The sequence below is a fragment of the Agelaius phoeniceus genome, chromosome 13 (assembly GCF_051311805.1).
Source record: "Agelaius phoeniceus isolate bAgePho1 chromosome 13, bAgePho1.hap1, whole genome shotgun sequence".
NCBI lineage: Eukaryota > Metazoa > Chordata > Aves > Passeriformes > Icteridae > Agelaius > Agelaius phoeniceus.
In genome coordinates, this window is record NC_135277.1 from 11869711 (window position 1) to 11891809 (window position 22099).

The 22099-nt window shown below is 42.5% G+C and overlaps 2 protein-coding genes across 2 annotated transcripts in view; one reads left to right on the plus strand and one right to left on the minus strand.

Annotated features, from left to right (window-relative positions):
- Positions 1 to 10882, minus strand: part of LOC129126482 (tropomodulin-2) — a 24803-nt gene extending 13921 nt beyond the window's left edge. The window contains exons 1-2 of the mRNA XM_054642404.2: positions 10749 to 10882; positions 8343 to 8499 (exon numbers count right to left, since the gene is read on the minus strand). Coding sequence (XP_054498379.1) covers positions 8343 to 8499; positions 10749 to 10874 — 283 coding nt within the window. The 5' untranslated portion in view covers positions 10875 to 10882. The remainder of the gene's footprint in view (positions 1 to 8342; positions 8500 to 10748) is intronic.
- LOC143695138 (uncharacterized) lies at positions 10831 to 21543 on the plus strand. The gene is made up of 2 exons (XM_077185254.1): positions 10831 to 10955; positions 20715 to 21543. The coding sequence occupies exons 1-2, from the start codon at positions 10831 to 10833 to the stop codon at positions 21319 to 21321; spliced, it is 732 nt and encodes a 243-aa protein (XP_077041369.1). The 3' UTR covers positions 21322 to 21543.
- The last annotated feature ends 556 nt before the right edge of the window (positions 21544 to 22099 follow it).

Consider the following 22099-nt stretch of genomic DNA (forward strand, 5'->3'; position numbering starts at 1 on the left):
GCAAGGTCATGTCAAAGACAGTAATATATATCTTTAATGTATGTGGGCTTTGCTGGCATCCAGTGGTGTTTAAAAATATTCATTTTACTGCTATCTAGATAAGAACATTCCACTGTGAAGAGATGCTGTAGCACAGCAGATGGAGGTTAGAAAAACTTCTGTATTTAGCATGTTATTAGGAATTTATTACCTGTCCACAAAACCTGTGTGTCTGTCTATAGACAGCTGTCAACCAGTTTTCCTTCATTATTTAAGGATAGAGTTTAAAGATTCAGGAGGTGTCTCCTAGTCCCACATCTGTACATTGTAAATTCATTATCCAGTGCATCATGGAATTCACTGACAAAATAAAATATGGATTGTGGCTTCCTTGATCAATGGTCCAACTTAAAATTTATTACTTGGAAGAAGCCTTGGAGGAATAGTGACATTTTATTATTATAAAGTGAGATTTATGAAGAAAGGCTGCTGCTCTTGGTCTTCTTTATATTCACACTGTGTTTTAGAAGGTACTTTATTGTTACTTTATTCTATGTGGTATAATTAATGTTGGCTGTGTTCTATTTTGCCTCCAGAATATGCTAATGTTCTGTGCTAAGTTTTAATAGTAATAGCTTAACTTTCTACCAATGAAAAACACAGTGACAAAAGTTCTGTTTATACATAACTTGAGCTACTTTGTTGTTAACAAGACAAATGTAACCATACTTCTGTATAAGAATAATTTTTTTTTGCTTCACTCAAGTAAAATATAATTTTATTTTTACACAAGCACAGAAACCCAAAGTGTGTGGAATCCCAAGTGCTTTCTTTCAGTGTGAAATTTTAAGTGTGCATCACTGCAATTCTCCCCTTCTTTTGGCCAAACTGGGCCAAAAGTGTCTGGGGTGCCCTGGGTGATGGCTGAGGCAGCTGATTACAAACCAGGGACTTGCTGAGTGTGAGTGCAGTGAGCAGAGTTTGGTCTTGGCTCAGTTTAACAGCAGACCTACTCCTTTTCACCCACTGCAAAAACAAGACTTCTATTGAGACTGAAATAGGATATGGCTTTCCTCAAAAGAGACTATGGAAACAAAATCCATTGACAGCCAGAGGGAAGAGGATTCAGAGGAAAGCACTACAGAGAGACACAGAATATGGACCAAGGTAAAAGGAAAGCAAATTCTCTACAAAAAAAAAAAAAAAAAAAAAAAAAAAAAAAAAAAAAAAAAAAAAAAAAAGAAATTCACTGGGAACAGTCATGGAACCACAGATCTCATTTTGCCACTTGGTTCAGCCAGGTCTCTTTTCCTGCATTGTGCAAATGCCCCCATTAAAGCAATGTCAGAGTAAAGCAAGGAAATGAGACCTCCACCTTCTTATACAGTAATAATTAACTACCATATGCACATCTATGGGAGGATTTTTAAAGGATATTTACTTAATTTTATAATACAAATGCATTGTCTGCCATAATTGTAAAACAATAATGTACTTTCTTTTCCTATATAGTGTAGCTCAGATTCTTGTATTTTCAAGAAAAGACCTGGTTACACTTACTAGCTCTGACTTCTCAATGAATCACTGAGCACAGTGAGTGCCTGTTTGTTCTCAATTACAGAATGCTACACTGACTTTGGGAGTGAAATTCAACAATCCTGGAAATCTGCCTTGCATAAATCACAGGCACCTGATTCACTTTTTTCATTTTACACTATTCTTTTCTGTTGATGCTTTCTTAAACACCTCCTGACAAATATGCTATAAAAATGGAGCTAAATTAGTTCTTACCAAGGATAAATTTGTATTATGAAGAAGAAAACACACCAAGTTCAAGTAAGCATGAAGCTGAACGCCAGCAGTAAAAAAATGCAGTATCATAATTGTTGTTGTTCTGTTGCTCTTGGATTAGTGTCAGCATATTCTATGCCTTAAAAATTATGACAATGGAATAGGAAGGCTGCAAAGATAAGCATTGCAAAGTTGTTAAATCTATTGTGCATAAACACAAAAAGTGAACTTAAATTGCACCAGTATCCTTGACTTTGATCAGCATGCTGTGATCCTGCCACTGCAGCAATATCCTTCAAAGAGCTCTCCTGGGAAGTATGCTGGCTCAAACAAAAACAAACAAAAGCCAACCTGTACTTTTTTAAAACAGAAGGAAGCCCAGAATTTCTTCAGACCCACACATGGATTATCACAAGTTAGGATGCAGCCCTAGGGCACCCTCTGCATTTCCTCCTGGATTCTCACTCCACCAAGTGAGCAGAAAGTTCCATGGCTGATGTGGAATGGTGCTAGAGGAGGAAGAAACTCAAACTGTGCCACTGCACTTCAGGTCCTCCTGGACACCAAAGACCTTTGAAATGTGGCCAGAGCTGAATACCACACTAGTTATGTTCCTTTCTGGCCAGTTTTCTGCCAGCCAACACATTCCTCTCCTCTTTTCCTTCCCTCATTGCCCCCTGTGCCTTCCCCATCCCCTACATCTCCTGGTTTTGAAAATCTTTGAGTCCTGACCCTTCCCACCACCTCCCTTTCTTCTGCCCTCCCTTCCTTACCACTGCTCTTCTCTACAGCTCCTTTCCCCAGAGCTGCCACATCTAATCCTTCATCCTGGAATATTCACACAGCTCCTCAAACCCCCCTCCACCCCTCTGCCCCAGCCTCTCTGCTGGCTCTTTGCTCTTTTTTTTCCTTTACAGTGCCCTTACAAAGGGAGGGGAGCCCTGTCAGAGCAGGAGGGACTCTCCCTGCCCTTGGTCCTGGTGTGACAGGGGCCTCTCAGATGAGAATTTCAAGAGAGCCCAGCTATGCCAGGTCCCTCTGGGCACTGCTGTGCTGCCATATGAGCTGGAGCAGCACTCACTGCAGGGGGAATGCTTGGAGAATGCTGCAACAAACTGCATCTACAAGAAAGCACAATATTTTGAGGATGCCAGACTTGAGTATATTTCCCTGGGGATTCCATTTCAAGTCTTCTCTTCAAAGCACGGAGGCACTGCAGGTCATTAAAAAAAACAGCTGGAAAAATTTGCTCTAGATGGATAAAACAATGTGTTTTCTCCTAATCTTGTTCTTGGAAGCAGCTAAGTCCTTTTTGCTGACACTTTCCAAAAATCCAACTCGAGGCAGCCTCTCAGCATGGGAAATTTCACTGTGAACTGTGCAAGTCTGGCAAAGTCATGAGTGACTAAAAGAGAGTCTTAGAAAAGCAAGCAGTGAAAGGCACTGGCCATTACTGTCAGCAATGCTTTCAATGCCTTAAGAGACAAACATCAGCTCTAAATTTAAGCCCTAAAGAATAGGAAAAAGGTGGCAAAAATTTAAACAAACCATTTAGACACTGGGGGTGAAATGACTGCCATGTCAATCCAAGAAAGATACTGTGTCTCTATATTAAACCCTAACTTTTGGAAGCAGTCTGCTGGACATGGTGGAACTGGAACTCATCAGCATGTACTCTAACACTCTGACCTTCTGGAAATGACTGTCCTTATTACTGCTGCTGTGTTCTGACACTCTGCCTGGCACAGCACCACATGCAACAGGGATGCCAGAGCAACTGAAAACACAGGTTTGGCCAAAAGTTCTCTGGTACTTTCTTCCCTTTCCCTTTTATCAATCAGCTGAAAATGTTAGTATTTAATCACATACAAGCATGTTCCCCTTCCCTTTCCAGCCACAAATAATAATAGCCCAATCCACTGGAGTTTTTCCATGCCTTTGATGAGAACTGGATGGGATCCAGAATGAAATGGTTTGGCAAGGAGCAGAAGACCATGTAGAAAACAGGGACAGTGGTGAAGGGTTGAAACAGCAACCCTTAAAGCAACCTTTCATAGCTAATGACATTTCACAACAGAAGAACTTTTTTTAATTGTGTTTCATTAGTACCATACAGTTCAGAGAAGCTCTGCAAGAAAGCAGAAATGCTGTTCCCAGTTGATGTCTGTGCCACAGCAGGACTCAGCTCCTAGCTGAGGTCAGACTGAGGTACAGACTGCAGAGAAAACAGAGAAAACAGCACTGACTCTGCTCTGCCCCTTGTGTTCCCACCTTTTCTTTAAATTCCTGGGTATTCATGAACTTGAAAATATACTTCACGTGGAAGTGATGGAAGTCTGATAGCCACCTGTCCCAGCTATATGTGTCAAGTACACTGGGTCAACTGAATTTAAGTACAACCCTAAGTAATTTCCACAAACCATCAGGTTCTATGTAAGGAATTCTAGAACATCTGTCCTGAGTAGGATCAAATCCAAAATACACAAAATAAACACTTACAAATTGCCCATCACCATGGCCCCAGTTATCAGCCCTTACTCTTCACCCTCACTGCTCATTGCTAACAGACATCTGTGTTGCACAGGAGCTCCTGAGAGCCACCAGATCCTGTCAAACCACACAATGGGGCATTCAAATGAAGTGCCCAGCCCTGACTTGCATTAGGGAGGATGTGGGTAAAGCAGTCTGAAAACATTTCCCAGTGGCCAGCTTTGGGTGTGAGCCTGTGATCATTCCAGCCCTGGTTGGGGCAAACCTTGGGTCTGCACTGAAATCTGAGATCCATCCCATACAGGCTTTAATCCTCTTTGTGCAGCAATTAATGAAGTACATCACCAAGCTGAATATGGCAGAGGCCCAAAACCCTAATGCATTCCATATGTTTGATTGGTTTTGCCAAACATCTCCAACGTCTTGAAACCACAATTACAATCAAAAACAAGGCCATTCCCTGCATAATCAACCCCCCCTTGTCTGGGGCTCCTATTTAACATTTCCTGTGCTTTAACCATTCTACATATCCCTGTCAGCTCTGGAATTTGGTTTAGCTTGTTTTCTAGGACAATCAAAACCTTATGGTTGCTCAGCATTTAGAGACCAACAAAGGCAACTGAGTTTTTCTCCTTCAGCAGCTGCTTGGTATTGCTTTTTGGTCAAGACTCTCTAATAAAATATTAACAACAAAAAAAAGAGTAGATAAAAAATAATCACAGTAGATAAAAAATAACAGTAGATAAAAAAAATAACAGTTGATAAAAAAAATCATCATGTACCACAGGCTGGTCTAGAAGGAGGATATTTTAAATGCCACCTTCTTTTCAGCTCATCAGTGAATTTCCAAGTTTTAGCTTTGTATAGTAATAGTAAGAACTGGTAGAAATGTCACTTTGCATTTAGTAGAAGCATCCCACTTCCTAAACTTGAAAAAATAAATGCTTTCCCAGTGGCAGACAAATATCATAGTACAAAACACTGACAAAAGTTCAAACAACACTTGACATACTCTAATCCTACTGACACAGAAATATTCTTAGGTCATAAATACTAAATGGCAAATTGGCATCAATTCCTCCCAAATATACACAACTGGATACATTTTACAGTTGCTTGAGAATTTAATTTTTAACTAGCAGAAATAGCATCAAATTAATTTGGAATTATTTACAGAATGGCTACATTACAGTGCCTTTAGAGTGTAAAGAAATAATCTAACAGAAATCTATATAATATAATCATATAAATATTTACCAATCTGTAAATACATCTTAGAGACCATCAACAAGCAGATTATGAGAAATAAGATTTTCCTCAGGAGATATTCTTCTTTAGAATTCTTCTGAGGACACATTTTAGAAATTTAAATTATTTTCCCTGAACTAATTACTGAGCTTTGGAAGAATACTAATTATTCTCCAATTAAAGCATCTAGCATGTAGTATCAGATTTGAAAATGTCTTTCAGGATTGCTTTGTTTCCTTGCATGGGAAATACCTTCTTATAAGTGTACACCAAGTAATTTATATTTTAATACAGCCATCCTGGTTTTGGTTTGGTTTTTTTTTTCAATTGAGAGTGTCAAAATGAGTCACACTGCAGTTTCAAGCAGATTCTAAGATCCAGGAATAGCCACACATGGACTTTGTAGAACATCCATCACATTTTACCAATTAGCAGATAATTAGCAGGTTTATCATACAACCCATGGGAGGATTTCAGTGCATTTGGCAGATAAAGATTGCAGCTATAAGTTTTATAAGGCTCAGCTGCTGCATTGCTGGAAGTTTGCTGCATTGGTGGTGTTTCTGTAGGACACCACCTCCTGCCAAGCCACAGAGGGGCAGCAGGACTCACACTCCAGTACCAATTTAGGATATGCCAAGCTCAAAATAAACAACTTTGTTCTCAAAGTCAGTTCCCTTAAAGCAGCACAAAAATGACACTGTGCAGCCCATCAGTTCTCAATTGTCAAGGTACTGGACCTCATCAGATCTCAGATTAATTCAGTTATTTCTAACCAACAAAGAAACAATGGCTATTTTCATAGCATTTGGCCTCTGACTTCAAAGAAAATGTAGTATAATTCTGTGTGTTTAGATTATAATTGTAAAATGACTGCAGAAATCACAGAACACATGGTTGTTTTCATTTGACTTAATCTGCTTAAGCTGATACTGAGGATTTTGTCATGAATTTGTATTGTACAAAGAGGAAATTAAGGGAATAATTCCTGTAGCCTAAAATGCTGTCATTACCTCATAATTGTAATAATTCTTGAAATTGTAATTTTGAAGTAAATGAACACAGTGAATCAAAAGCCAAATTAAGAACAGCTTTAAATGCTAGGAGGGCTGCATTCACTCTGTGCTCAGGGGGAAGTGAAATGTGTGGTTGGTTGTGTTTGCAAAGCAGTGGTATTTCCACACCAGAGACACCAGGAACTAATAAGCAGAACTCATAAGCACTTTAAGGGCATCTGGAAGCAAATGTAGGAATAATGTTGCTTCAGCTTCATCAAAAGAAAACTGAAATGGAATAAACAGCCCAGTGCATACAGTACCACTGTCAGGGACAATGCAGGGACTCATTTTGTACAGATCAAGGGCCAGTCCTATGGGTATGTACCATTCCCTACACTGCTGGGGTTTGTGCACTGATGTTTCATGGTTATTTGGAGATCTCAGATATAACTACAGTGAAACCTGAAAAATCTTAACCTTAACTCTGTAAATATCAGTAAGGTGAGACATGACTGAAGGTGTTGGTATAAATACCTGGGGGCCTGCAAGCAGTGACTTGTACTGCTCTGACCCAGCAGTGTGTTTTCAGTGACTGAAAACAATTGGTAATAAATCCATTCCACAGTAAAGTGCTTTCCTTCCTGCACAGTGTGTGCTTGACCTCTCCTGCTACTGGCAGGACCTCTGCCCTGTCACTGCATGTCAGGGACTCACCATCAGCCCTGTGAAGAGCAGTGTGTGGGCATTTTGATGGGGCAAAAAGTAGGTTAAAGAACATGCTGCATGGTAAAATGACACACTGATCAGATCGAGCTGAAAAATGTCTCATTTGTCTGAAATCATTGTTTCAAAGTCTGAGAACACAATGCAATGATAGTAACAACTCCTGGCCTGTGAAATGTTATATAAATAACATTTTACATCTTTGGTCATGGTACATAATGCAAAAAATGCTGCCCTGGAGTTTCTTAAGTATCTGCTTTCCCTTAAGCAGATCCCATTGGAATAATGGCAAATGCGTTACATAGCCAGAAATGGACCCAGACATAGGAAGTTCCTCCTTGAATGAAGGGGTTGCCTGAGGCCAGCATTTTTGTCCATTTTTTATAAACAGGGAAAAGGAGCTAGTGGTACTAAAGGAATATTGTTTGTTTAAATTATGACTGTTCCTGCCCTGAGGTTATCCTACCAGTGTTTAAATTATTAGAATTAGGTTTTCCTGTTTTTCTCCTTTTTTTCCTGTAGCTGTAGGACAAGGGTAGCAGGGAAAGTGTCTGCATGAATAGCATTGCCAGATGTGATAGTAAACAAGTGGAAAAATACTTAATTTTTGTCACTGTATTCCCTGAGCTGTTACGTACAGCAGCTGTAGGCAAGATTCACTCACAAAGGCATTTATGTGTTTCCTCCTGAATGCCTCCCCCACTCAACACCCCTGCATGGCCTAATGCTTAACAGGGAGCAGTCCCTGTGGGGCTGGTGAGGGCCCCTTTGTGCTTGAGTGCACTCAGAGGCACTGGCTGGCCAGGGAGCTGCTGCCTGAGCCCTTTGCTGCACTGGTGCTCCTGATGCTGTACCCCCCAACAGGCCATGAGCCCAGCACAGACCATGGAGCTGCCACTGGGACAGGCCACTGGCACTGCAGAGCAGTGAGGCAGACACTAGAGCAGCTGAAGCAGCCCTTCCCCTTCTCCTGCAGCAGCTCTAGATGTGGCTGCAGCCTCGCCCTGCACTGTCAGAGCCCCCAGCTCTGGTGCCCAGCACACTGCACAGAACAGACAGCAGGGACTCTGTTAGTCTGTCTGCACCCAGTGCCAACACCAGCAGGGCCAGTACCTTTCTTTTCCCCTGTGAAGGGCACGAAGTCCTCTCTGTCCTTGTGCTCCAGGGCTTGCTTCTCCAGGTAGGAGAGCAGGCGCTCTCTGTCGAAGGGGCCCGTGGCAGCTTTGGTGGTCTGGTCCTTCTGCCGGAATCCCGCTGGGAGCAGGGCATTCTGTGAGAGACAGGGCAGGGAAAGGACAGCAGGCAGCTGCACACACTGCTCCAAACCTCATCTCAGTGCTTTGTAAGTGAAACCATGCTTTGCATAATGCTCTCGGGTGACAGCAGTAACACACATTACCTGAATGTAATCATAAAATCCAGCACTCATTCAGGCTTCTTGACTTACTACCCACTTGTCACAGACATATTTTAGGTAAAATCCTTTCATTAGGATTTTTTCTCCTGAGAAGCTGAGAGGCCTCAGAAACGAAATGTAAACAATAATTATTTGCTGCTGTGGAATGCAACAGGTGCATCTTTGATTGGTCTCATGTGGTTGTTTTTAATTGGTAGCCAATCACAGTCCAGCTGTTTCGGACTCTCTGGTTAGTTACAAGATTTTATTATCATTCTATTCCTTTCCATTCCTTGCTAGCCTTCTGATGAAATATTTTCTTCTATTCTTTTAGTATAGTTTTAATATATCATCTTCTTTTAATATAATATATATAATAAAATAATAAATCAGCTTTCTGAAACATAGAGTCAAGATTCTCATCTCTGCCCTTGTCCTGGGACCCCTGTGAACACAACCACTCCCACTAATATTGGTATTAACTATATTCACAGTCAGAGCACCAAAGAACTAAGTAAGGTCATTATAACCACAGTTTGCAGTCCAGGCAGATAAACCAGGCTATGTTTTCTGTACATTTCCTTTACACTTTTTCCTCACCATTTTTCTCTCACTGAAAAAAAAAAAATTCCTTTCATTCTAAAGCAGATGTCTCTGAGACTTCAGAAATGAATGGCATGCACTAAAGAGACTGGAGGATGAGGTAGACTTCAGCTATTCAGAGTATGAGGAAGCAAGCAGATAATTCCCACTTTCAAGATGTAGCTGTGGGATCCTGTGATTTCATCTGCATCCTGTAACATAGGAATATGCACGAGGCCCCCACATTTCAGTCCAGGAAATTCCAAGAATACAGGTAGGTGGACCTTGCAGTGCACATGCAGCAATGCCAACGCGTTGAAGGTGCCCCAGAGTACTTCAGAAACATTTCCTCACTGGCCAGAACATGCACAGTAAATCTGATCCATGGCAAATACACAGGGAATTCTGAGCACATCAGTGAATTTGAGTCACCAGTTATTTTACCTGTGCAGGCACAAATGTGCCCAGAGTGCTCCAAATTCACTGCACATATGTAGCATAAATACAAATGCACCATGGACTGATTTACTGTGTTGGTTGGTGTTGCTTTTTAATAGTTTTCTGTGTCTCCATTTGAGATGCCAGATACTTGAAAATACTTGAAATGTAGAAATGGTAGTAGTGTGGGAAGTGGCAACATGGTGGGAGAGAACATTAAAATCCCCCTTAATTTCCAGACAAACTGGTGCTATAGAATTAGAAGCTATTAATCTATTGTGTTTCTCCAAATTAATTTTGCCTCCAGACAGAATATTTTATCTGCCATTTTACCTGCCAGTTTTCAAGCTCCTAAATCAGTTTGAAGAATTTTGGGTAGGTACAGTAACAATTCCCTGCATGCTTGTGACTGTAACCTCGTTATTGTAGGATCAAGTGGTTCTTAGACCAGAGATCTTTAAATTCTTTGTGAGAATTTCTCAATTATTATATAAATATAATTATATAATTATTATATAAATATAATTATATATATGTATAATTGGGGGCTTATTTATTAATATATATATATATAATTGGGGGGATAGATAGATAGATAGATAGATGATAGATAGATAGATAGATAGATAGATAGATAGATAGATAGATAGATAGAATCCCAATTATTCTTATTCTCTGGAAAATGACAGTTGTGTAGCTGAATCCTTGATCATACTCAAACATGTTCTCTTCAGCTAAAAATATATGTGCTGAATGACACTGTCAACAGATTTCAGATGTTCAAAAGACCTGATCTCCATAAACACAGGTTATGTTTGTTTATTGCTGTGCTCAGAAATAGCAGCCATAAAAAGCTTCTCATTTTGTTGCAGTGTGCCAACATGACTAAAAATTTAGATTGCAGACAAGCTCATGTCTAAATAGACCAAGAGCACAGTGATTTTTACAAAAGTAGCACATCCCAGCAGGAATACAACCAAAATGTCTGTAGCTGAGCTTCTCATCCTTTAGAGCACACTGTCCCTACTGCAACAGAATAGAAATAAAAAATACTGCAGTGTGTGGCATTTCTGACAGGCAGTGCTGCAATTGTCATCACTCACCTCAGGATCAAGGTCATCAAGAACATGTTCTAGCTGCTTCAGTTCATCCTCTGAGAGCTTGCTGAGTATTTCATCCTCGTTGATGTTCTTGTACTTCTCCAGCTCCTTTCGGAAGGGCAGAGACATGGCTCCTGCTGTGCTGCTCTGCTCTGCTGCTCAGGATTCCAACCATCCAGGGGTGCCCAGCTCCTCCAGCCACACTCACTGCTAACAATAAAGCATTGTGAGCATCTCCATTGAGCTGAGAGTCCTGGAAGGCTGAGGGTCACAGTGACACTTATTAAAGAAACAAAGCAGCAGCGTGTCCTGGCACGGCAGAGGGGTGTGGGATGGGAACAGCCAGGACGGGTTCAGCAGCCTGGGGGCAGAGCAAGCAGCAGCTCTGAGACACAGATAAGGAAAATATTAGCAACTTTTCCTTTTTCATTGAAATATAGCTGCTTTATTTCATTTGCTTGGAAACAGTATCTGTTTGCTCTTTTGGCCAGAAGCAAAGGAAAGTGGTAGAGTCACAGACAACAGTCTAACACTGACAAACAAAAACCAAAATGTTATGCCTTGAGGTATTCTATCTTATCCCAGCTTTGCTGCTGGCTGAAAGCTAACCCACATCATCTTGGCTGACTTTTTGGCACATTCTGGTTACCTAAGCATCTGTCAGGTACACTGGTAGTTACATCAAAACATCAGCATGTTTGGATACAAGTGATAGCATATATAATCAAAATTCTTGGAGTGAGAAGATGCTAGTTATAGCTCAAAATATTATCTGTACTTCAGTCAGTTACATGGGAGACCTGCAGAAGTTCAAAACTTGAAAAAACATGAAAAACAATGAAGTTAGTATTTCACAAACTCTTTTAGTTTTAAAATTTGAATATGATTCCTTGTTCCCGACTGGGAACAAGAAGATCCCATTTGCATGTCCACAACAGCCATTGTCATATTATCTGTCATATGACAATCCGACAAAGGACTCTCTGTCTTTACTTGCTCTTTTTTTTCTTGTCCAGAACAAATTCTAGAACCAGAATCTGCCTGTAAAGGGACAGAGTGAAAGAGAACTAACTTATGATGGGAAGCAGCATTAACTGGGGGCTCCCAGGTGTGCCCAGCTCCCACAGCAGCAGCAGCACTCCCCAAATGACACAACTGGGCAGTTTCACAGCTGAGTTTTTGCACTCACAGATTTCAGAGTTTTGGTTGATATGGAAACCAGCCAACTGGCACCTACCACTGATTTATGGACCAACCCCAACCCTAATTTCCTCTGGCCAGGTTTTTAGTTGTCATAAGCTGATAAAATCCATGTGGGTTCTGTTGCTTGTCATATGAGCTGGAATCCTGGTTTTTGTTTTACTTTTATTCCAAGTCCAAATGAAAATATTTCATTTACTTATGAGTTTCACTATTTAAGTACTAAATATTAAAACATATTTCATTTTTATATTTATCAAAAAGACTAGAAATCAGCAACCTATTGAAAGGGCAGGGAATAATCAGTGGATTTACAAATTTGAAATATCTGGAACTCTGTGACTACTGCAAGCCACATTAAGGCTTGACTGGAAACTTTAATATCCTATTCCAAGAAGAATCATTATTTTGCCTACACACTTTCTTTTTTTCCTTATTCCTGCTCTGTTTGTGGCTGCTGTTTTCCCAGCATGACATCATCATTAAGCAATTCCAAATGTCAGGATAGAATTCAAGTGTTCTTTAAATTGAGAGTTTGTTTTAGGGAGGTAGTCAGCATCTGATGTTTAACAAAGTTACAAGTGTTGTGAAATTTTCTTATAATACCAAAATTACATCATATGTGATGAGTGTGGGGGATATTTTGACCAAAACCAGTACAAAGGAGCCAATGTTTTTGTGTACTTAGTGATTAAGAAGAACACTAGTTCAATATGTGTTTAATCCAAGCAATTTTTTATCAAAATTACTTGTTAAATAATGAAAGCATTTTATTTAAAAATTATAATTTGTTTAAACTGTAAAACCAAATGGAGCTGCAGTACAACATTCTGCCCTAGGGTATCAGGTGCCTTCTCTAAGTTCCTTTGGATAAACTCATTACAAACATAACATTTCAGCTAAGAGTCATTAACTGAGCTAAAAAATTTCTTTGAGGGGATTACAGCTTTTTAAAACTATTTAAGTTAAATGGTTATTAGAGTTTAATCACATCCCTGGAAAAGACAGAAATGTAATCCCAAGGGTAGGGTAATTAAATATTGTAGGAAAAGCAACTTGTAAGAGTCCAGGGCAGTTTCCCTGGCTGAGGGTCAGCAGGACAGCTGGAACCAGGACCTGTCCCTCAGGTACAGCCCTGCAGGGCTACAGCCAGGGATTGTGGCACTGGGATCAGCAGGGCCATGGGTCTGAGAGCTTCTGTGAGGTCTGCAAAGCTGAACCCAGGTGAATCAGAGTATGATTGTGTGCACCAGACACCCCCAAATTCTTTGTGAATTGCCCAAGGGCTCAGCCATAAAGGGGAAATGTGGCAGGAGACACTTTCAACAGGTGAAAACTCTCACTATTTTAAGAAGAGAAGATGTTTGACCATGTCCAGCAGGGATGCCCCAAAGAAAAATTTAAACCCAGATGTTACAGATGTACCAGCCAAACTTTTCTGATGACATGAAGTACTGTGTTGAATAACCCCTATTAGATTGATAGTGCATGGAAGAGCCTGAAATCTGAGTGCTTTTCTTGCCTGCACACATTTGCAACAGAAATTCCCTTAATATTTTCCTTTTCACAACAGAATCCTACTCTTTTGTGACTGAACAAAAGCAGAAGACACAGCTTAGGGAATTTCTTTGTCCACAATGCCTGAAAAGCAGTAAAGCTTTTCTGGAGCTTTCACTTTGCTGCACAGGAACACCCATTGCTCACATCCCAGGTTTATGCTCTCTATTGACCTTTCACCAGTCACAGTACCACAAGTCAAGGGTAGGAGATAAATCCAACAATTCAGCACCAGTCAGACTGGGAAGGAAATGCTGAACTCTTGATTCACATACTCTGGAAACTGCTGTCTAATGTGATGATAAGGATCTCCACCTCCCTAATTGGATTTGATCCTGTTAATATTGTGTATGTAAACAGAGCCACATGCTGTCTGTGCAGCTCCTTACTGTGGCCTGAGTGTGCACAGCTATTTACTGCTTGCACACTCCATCCTTTGGATTTGCTTTGTTATGATCACTGTATGAAAGCTTCCCTTAGTTACAAAAGCAGTTCTAACCCAGAGCTCCCTGCTGCTGTTATTTTGAGCATATAAAAGCAGATCAGGTGTCCCACAGCACAAGGGAGATGTCCAACCTAGAGACAACCCACTCCTGAATGTTACACTGCACTAGGGACACTGAGGGAAGCAGGATGAGGGAGCATGGATAACACTGTGCACTTTCCCTTCAAACTTGCTGGGAAGAGTGAAAGAGATTAAGGAATGAGGGAGGACATATCCCATTTGTTTTTCTCCACTGAGTTTCAGTATGGAGCATCTCAGTTTTCCCTGGGCCTAAGTCCCACTGTTAAACAGCAAAGCCCAGCAGGTGAGTGAGATCTGTGCTTGTTCTGGATGGGGCAGAACTGGAAGAGGCATTTCTGCCACCCATGTTCTCCTTTTAAACCCTTCTGGAGCACAGAAGTTTCACAGTGAGCTTCAAAGAACCTCTTGCTGTAGCTGTATTCCTGATTCCTTCTAAAGAAGGAAATACATACGGTGTTATTTGGGGCAGCTTTTCACCCATTTCTGGCAACATCAGCATTCAAAACATGTTTTCAAAGAAAAAAAGGGTGTCATTAGTCAGCCTACATAAAATCATTGTTGCTCAGTGCAGTTAACACCTGCTGTGATATAGCCCCTCTGCACCTTGCCATGTTCATAAGCAATTTTTTGTTATGCTTATGCACTTCTGAAAGGGCTTTCCAGAGGAGCCAAGCTGTGGTTTCTGCTGATACCATAACACTGTTGTAATCTTCTACTGCTGATACAGATGTTTCTTTCAGAGAGTGAATCATTCCTCTGTTGAATTACTGTTGAATGTCACAGGGGTCCCCCTTGCATTTGCTTGGATCCCTTAGAAAGTGTTGGAACAACCTGAACTGTAGAATCTCCTATGGACCAGCAGCTACAAATGCACTTCAGGTCACTCCTGCTATCTAAAACACAGACTACACACTTAGAGAAACATCTGTCTTGGGGTCCTGTCTTGGGGTCCTGTCTTGGGGTCTCTTTTTCCAAAGAGAGGAAAAGACTGTGATACAGAGGATGTGAATTTCCAGGTTTGATAATGTGTATAAGCTAAGAATGAAGCTGCATAACAATGTGCATTATGAAGTATAGAGAGGTGTGATGAATGGGAAATAATCTATTAATAGAGTTCTTTGCATTTTTAATGGGAAAAAAGGAGGCTTTTTATAATCAGGTTTGAGAAATTGTTCTCATTTTTGCAAATCACAGCAACTGATCTTTAGAAAGGAAATCCTGATGCATGACCTCTTTTAAACTATCTCTGTATCCACAGTAGTGGATATTTGTGTTTTGAAAAAAAGTGGTAAAACTGACCTGTAAATGCAGAAAAAAATCTTCCCTTTCTTTAAATAGACTCATGGAGCTAAACATGAAAATAAAAACCAGGTGGAATTAATCCCAAGTTAAATTGATACTGGACCAAATAAATAGGATTGGGGCCATTATGATTAAGAGCCGTATTTGTGCAACACAAGCAGATGCTCAGTAGAAGGAGGATGATTGTCCCATGCTGTCCAGGCCAGTGAGTGCCCCCACCAGCACACTGAACCCAGTGCCAGACAGGGAACATCAGGAATACTTCATTGTCTGACATATAAATAAGGTTCCTTTTTAATTTTTCTACTTAAAAGGCAAGACAAATGCACCAATGTACTTTCTAACCATGAACATATGGGGGATGTATGCTGGGAGGTGATGTTTTGCAGTAGGAGGTTCATGAATCTCAGAAAAGTTAGAAGGAATGCATTAGGGCCAGCACAGAACACAAGTGTGGCAGGAACACAGCATTACAAAATGGGGTTTGTGTGTGCATGATGGGAAGAGTATCAGCTACAGGTCCTGATGCAGATACAGTAGACATGTCAAAGAACTTCACATAGATACAAAATGGAAGAGAGATCTGTAGAAAAGTATTTTCTCTTCTAGAATCCCCCAAGTTTTCTACTTGTTTCCCAAAAAAACCTTCAGAACATAAGGAGTACTGAACTGCTCCAGTCTAGTAACCTTTTCTAAGCCTTTTACATTCATGACATGGCATGATCACTTGGTGGATCAGAGCAAATCACCTGTTTGAGGACTTGCAGAATTGGGTCCATCAGAGTGTGTCTCTGGGGCTGGCAGGGGGGAGAGCTCAGCTGCACTTGGCACTGCTCAGGGCTGGCTCTGGGACAGTCAGAGTGTGGCCAAACCTCTTCTGAGCCCAGCCCACTGCCATCCTTTGTCATACTGCAGCAAAGAATCCCTCAAAATCCCTGTGTATTTAAAATGCTGTTTTTCTCCAGAGCTAATGTAGGGTTACTTCATGCTCTATTCCCAGCAACTGGTTCAGTCCTATACAGAGAGCAGTGAATAATTAACAATTATGTTGTCCTAATATTAGACTAGTCCTGAAATTTTAGGATAATTATTCAATGATGAAAAACTCCACTTGATAATTGGATGTGGCATTCTGAACCTTGGTAATGTTTATGCTACTCTATAGTTTATATCACAGTTGGCTGCTTAAATGGGGATTGATAACTTCCATGCAAATAAAATGTGAGACATGAATTCATTGTAATGGGACTTCAGTCATGCCCTTTACAAAAAAATAACCACCACGTATATTGCAAAATTATCCATATGAAAGCACTGTTGTTTATAGAAGACATAAAGGGATGCACCCCCTTGAGGTAGCATGAAAGGTTTTTCCCTGGTGATTAAAGAAAGATGAAACATTGATGCTTCTCCCACTGAGGCAGAATGTTACATAATGACCAATTTCTGACTGTTTCCAAAATAACATTAGTGGTATTACTCATAACCATTCAAAACATGAAATTGAGTCCTGGAAAGGAAGTATTTCTTTACAATGCCTGATGAATTTATAGCTTGTTTCTGGGTATCACGATCTTTTTAGATCATAACCATTAGAATTGTTTCCAGACAAACATATGATGACTAATTATACAGTGACCATATGATGATTTAAGCCTTACTTAGAAAATCCAACCTTTAGATCACTTATTTCCTGCCTCCAAGAAGAGGATGACAGAACAAACCTAAACCCTGCAGACATTGGTGGGATTGTGTGTGGTGGTCTGACATTTCAGTGATGCATAGAGTACAGGCAAACAGCAGAGACCTGTTTGTCTGTCCTGTCTCTGGCAGATGAACACTCCCCTCTGTTTCTAGAGGGGTAAAGTTTAGTTACAAACTAATGAAACAATCTTCCTGCTCATTGCAGCTGGTACTTTGTAGCACTGCAAGGTTCTTCTGTTTATGGGACTTTAGTGATGGTTTGAAAATCTGGGCAATGTTAATTAGCTCTTCTAAGATAAAGACGTACCCGTCACTGTCTGAAACTGAGGGCGGTGTGAAGTGCAGGCTGAGAGTCCTGGAGGACAGAGTCTTTTCTTACAGGCAAGAGAGACGATGGAGTGGCAGCTCCACCCACAATTTGTCATCTGTGTGCTCACTGTGACGTGAACAGAACCACCCTGCTGCTGAGCTGTACCGGGGGGGGGCTGACTGATGGTCCCTTGGATAAGATTGCAAGGAGAAAGAAATGGCCTCATTATTCTGGGGGGCACCAAAGATATTTTAAGCTCCTTCAATAACGACCAGACTCTGCAGATTTGCAGCAGACAGGTGCTGATTCACCTGGAACAGGTAAAGATCTGCACCCCCTGGTCAGCACTGCCCCAGAGCTGACATGTCCCCGTCTGTGACACGGCAGCCCATGATTCTGTGGTCCCCAGGGAACATGGATCACACACATTACAGGAACAGCTGGGATGTTTACAAGGAGGTGTCTTCATCCAGTTCAGAGTTCCAGCTTTTGTGTTGGGTAAAGAACTGCAGTCCTTGTAATCAGCACACCCACCGTGAATGCAAAGCCAAGCACACACTGGGGGAGGAAGACCTGCAGCTTTGCACAGAGGCACACCTGGAAAGCCAAAGGCCAGGCTCTGGATCCTCCTTGATTGGTCACATATACATGGAACCAGCTGCTGTGGAGCCCTAAACACCATCAGCCACACGAGAGCCTCTGCACTGCCCTGTCAGGAGAAAGAAATGCCTTGTGCAAGGCCAAATGGGAAGTCTGTGGCAAGATAAGGAATGGAACCATCTTCCAAGTGTCAAGCATTGTTCAGCTTTTCCTTTGGCTATAGGTCCCTTCTTCCATGGACATCTTGTACATTTAAGTGGATCTTTTAAATTAATAACATAGCCCAAGTGAAAACACAGCACAGAGACCCAAAGGCTGGGTAAGAGCATGTACTATGGACTGAAAAACTGAGATCCTGAATAATGACCACTGCTAGGTACCCTCTAAATAACCCCTCTTTTTGCATCTTTCCTAAGCTGCTTTTTCTCCTTACAATGCACAGAGACATCATAACTACCAACATTTTTTGCATTTTATCTGTAAACCAAAGCCAGAAACCATGCAGGATGTGCACATCCCGACAGCTGAAACAACAAACAGGAGAAGGAATTACCTGGAAATTGACTTTTTATTTTTATTATGAAATACATCAGACCAACCCTGGAAACAACAACAGCAGTGTTTGTTTCCCACATGTTGGAAACATCAATAGGAAAAAAGGACACTGGGTAACATAAACTCCAGCATTGTTCCACCTGTGCTGCCAACAGATAACAAACCAAGTGCTACCTTTTTGTCACCACTGTTCTCAGATTTCCCTGTTTTAGCATAGCAGCTGGACACTCAGTCCCTGCTGCTCTTTCAAAGAAGGATTTAAAAACTAACTTTACAGATTTCTGGGGCACCAAATAACGATGACCAAACCCCTTTGATAAACAGAAGCCACCACTACACTTGTCTGCTGTGGTCAGCAAACAGAACACAGGCATTCACCCCACTATTAACCCACCATGTGCAAATACCTGTGGCTACAGGATGCTACCAGGGCCTCTCAGTGCAAAATTCTGCACAGCCACCTCAGCCCCAGTCAAAAGGACACTCAATTACAGGAAGCCATCAAACTAGGAGGTCCAATCCTACCAAATTGGAATAGGAATGCTACCAAAAAAACCCTAAAACAGGTCAGTAACAGCAGAAATGCATGAACATTGCTTGCCAGAAGTTGTAAAATACTGGAAATAATGTTAATTTGAGGAAGGAAGAAAAGGTATGCAAACAGAGAGCAAAGCACACCACTTTGAACAAAATTATTTAGATTATCAAGATAGGAGAGGCTACTGGCTAAGCTCAGACATACAACCAAGCTGGATAAATGGGAAAAAAGATGCATTAGGAATTTAGTTTGGTGAAGTCACTAAAATGAATCACATAAGTCTTCATTTTTCTTACCCAGGGGTAAAAATTTAAGTATATCCATAGTGGAAAGCAGTTAAGATGTGCACAGTGTAGAGCACCAGCACAAAGGCGGGCAGGCTGTTAGGCAGCAAATGAGTGCAGAATAACATGGAAAGGACTGAGATATTGTCAGTATAATTCAGTGAGACACCACCATGCACCCCTGAGTGTGAGTTCAGTTTTCTATAACTGCATCCCTCACAAAGAATTGGAGGATGTGATGTTACAGTACCAGGCCAGCTGATCCCAGGTGTTTCTTACCATTACATGTTCCACTCTCCAAGAGTGAAGGGCAGAACAGAGGAAGTTCAAATTTCTGAGAATAGTCAGTTAAAGTAAAGCTTTCATATGATAAGAAATTGAAAGACAATCTATTTACTACAAATGAGCAACTCAGTAACTTGATGAAGATTTCCTCTCCTAAACACTTTGAGACGCATAGATCTACACAGTGTATCATTCATGGTATAAAAACATAATTACTTCTTCCAATTATTTTAAATTTTATATTTGATATTGATGAATTTCTGTATTTGTCTCATTAGTAATAATGTTAGAATTTTTTTCAGAAGTTTATGTAACTGCTAAGCTCAGGATGCTTATGTTAATCTAACCAGTTGTCATCTACTTTTTGGTGTTTATACTCCTCAGTTATCTTTACATGCTTCTCATTGATTAACTGTGGATTTTTTCGCTGGCAGAAGACCTTCCCCTAAGTTTCCATCAAAGCAAATCCCCTTGAACTAGGGCACCCTGATTATTTTTAATTACAAGATGACAGAACAGACAGTATGCAATATCTAATGCCAATGTGCACGTTTTGAGGGTACACTTTGCTCCTCGGGACCTTGGAAACGTTCTTACATTTTCTAAATCAGCGATTTGTTTCCGAACCGGGCATTGGTTCGTTTGTTCCGACCCGCTGCCCGGCGGCGGAGCAGAACCACCCTCCGCCGGTCCTGCCCTATCCGTGACATACAAAAGGCAGGAGATCTCCAAGGAGGGGCAGCTCATCACCATCCACACAAACACCTTCTTTAGGTATTTTATTAAACTGCCCATCTAATTTCTGTCCTCCCACGCGTGACCCGGAGGATGCGAGCGCTCCGCAATAACCAGGCGCGCACTCGCTTGTCACAGCTGCGTTCTCCGCCGAGCCCGGGCGTGGCGGGGCCGAGCCCGCCGTGTCCCGCACGGCTCCCGCGGCGATCCCGGGGCGCGGCTGGTTCGGATCGGGGCCGCCCCGCATCCGCGCCCCGAGCCGGGGATGCTCCGCCGCCGCCCCCGCCGCGCCCCGGCAGCGCCCGCTCCGCAGTGCGCGGAGCCCTGCGGGCGATGCTGCCCCGCGTCCCGCCCGGCCCGGCCGCCGCCTTACCCCGTCGCGGGGCCGGGCCTGGCCGCCGCCCGCCGCCTGCGCGCCGCTCCGCGCCCGACCGGCGCCGCCCGCCGCCTGCGCGCCCCTCCGCGCCCCGAGCCCGGCGGCTGCAGGTGGGTGCCCGGCGCGGCGGCTGCGCAGCGCGGCCCCGGCCCTGCCGGGCACGCTGGGACTCGTAGTCCGGCGGCCGCAGCGCCCGCCGCGGGCACCGGCACCGGCACAGGCAACTGCACCGGCAAGGGCAGCGGCGGCTGCAGCTGCAGCAGCTCCCGCGGCGGCGGCCCTCCCGCCCCCGGCCAGGCCACGCTGCCTTCCCCTGCCCCACTCAGCCCTCCCTGCTTCTGTCCGCCCCAAGCCTGCAGGTGAGGTCCCGCCTAACCCACATAGTCCCTGTCGCCTGTGGCTTGGCACGATGCAGCCCGAGCCTCCCGTCACCCGTGTGCCTCACGACACCAGACTGCGCTGTGCCTTGGGCGCTCTGCCAGCCGCGGCCACCGCCCTGCCCCAGCACAGCCCTGCCCGGTACCCGGTCAGCTCCGGGCACACGTGTCGCCAGCTGATCCCGAAGAACGCGGTTTGCTCCCTCTCAACACCTGCTGCAAACTGAGCCAGCCAAACAGGCCCTGCAGCACAAACCTGCTGGCCCTCACCCCGAACCAAGATGTGTCACCCCAGGGAGCCAGTTTTGGAGTAGAGGGTGCTGGTCTCTGAGACCATTTTGATATTTTTCCTTTCTTCTGTTAATTAGTGTTCGCAAGTCAATTTATATTTGTTCTACTATTCTATAGTAAGGTTAACCATTGGTTGAAATTATATGTAATATTATTTGAGTGAACCCCTTTTAATTAAGCATGTCCTTGAATTAATTTATCACAATGCTTTCACTGGGTGTTGTGATTTAGTTGAACAGAAGTCCTTGGTTCTGAGCACTAAGTGATGAGTCACAAGCAGCAGAAAAGCTGTTCCAATGATTGGGATGTCTTTAAATTTCATTTCACATTGCCAGGAAAAGAAGACATCGCCTTGTTAAGAAGCAGATGCTGCACTAGAGTTGAATTTTCCTATGGAAAAAAAGTACAACTAGGAAACGCCAAACCCTGCCAAACACCTCAGGTGTCTGTAGCAAGACTTAGAGCAGAAAATTCAGGCTAATGAGGGGCTGAAGGGTTGCCATGGGTGTTTTGCCACTGCTGCTAAGGAAAACACCTGTATCCACAATAATGTGCAGAGCATAGAAAAATCCTCCAAAGCTGCAGTTACCTGCTTGGAACCTCCTTACCTCAAACTTCTCAGAAAATGGGATATCCAGCCGTAAGTTAACAGCTTTTTTGCCAAACATCTAAAATGTTATCAGATCAACAGAAATGGAAAATAATCAGATCCAT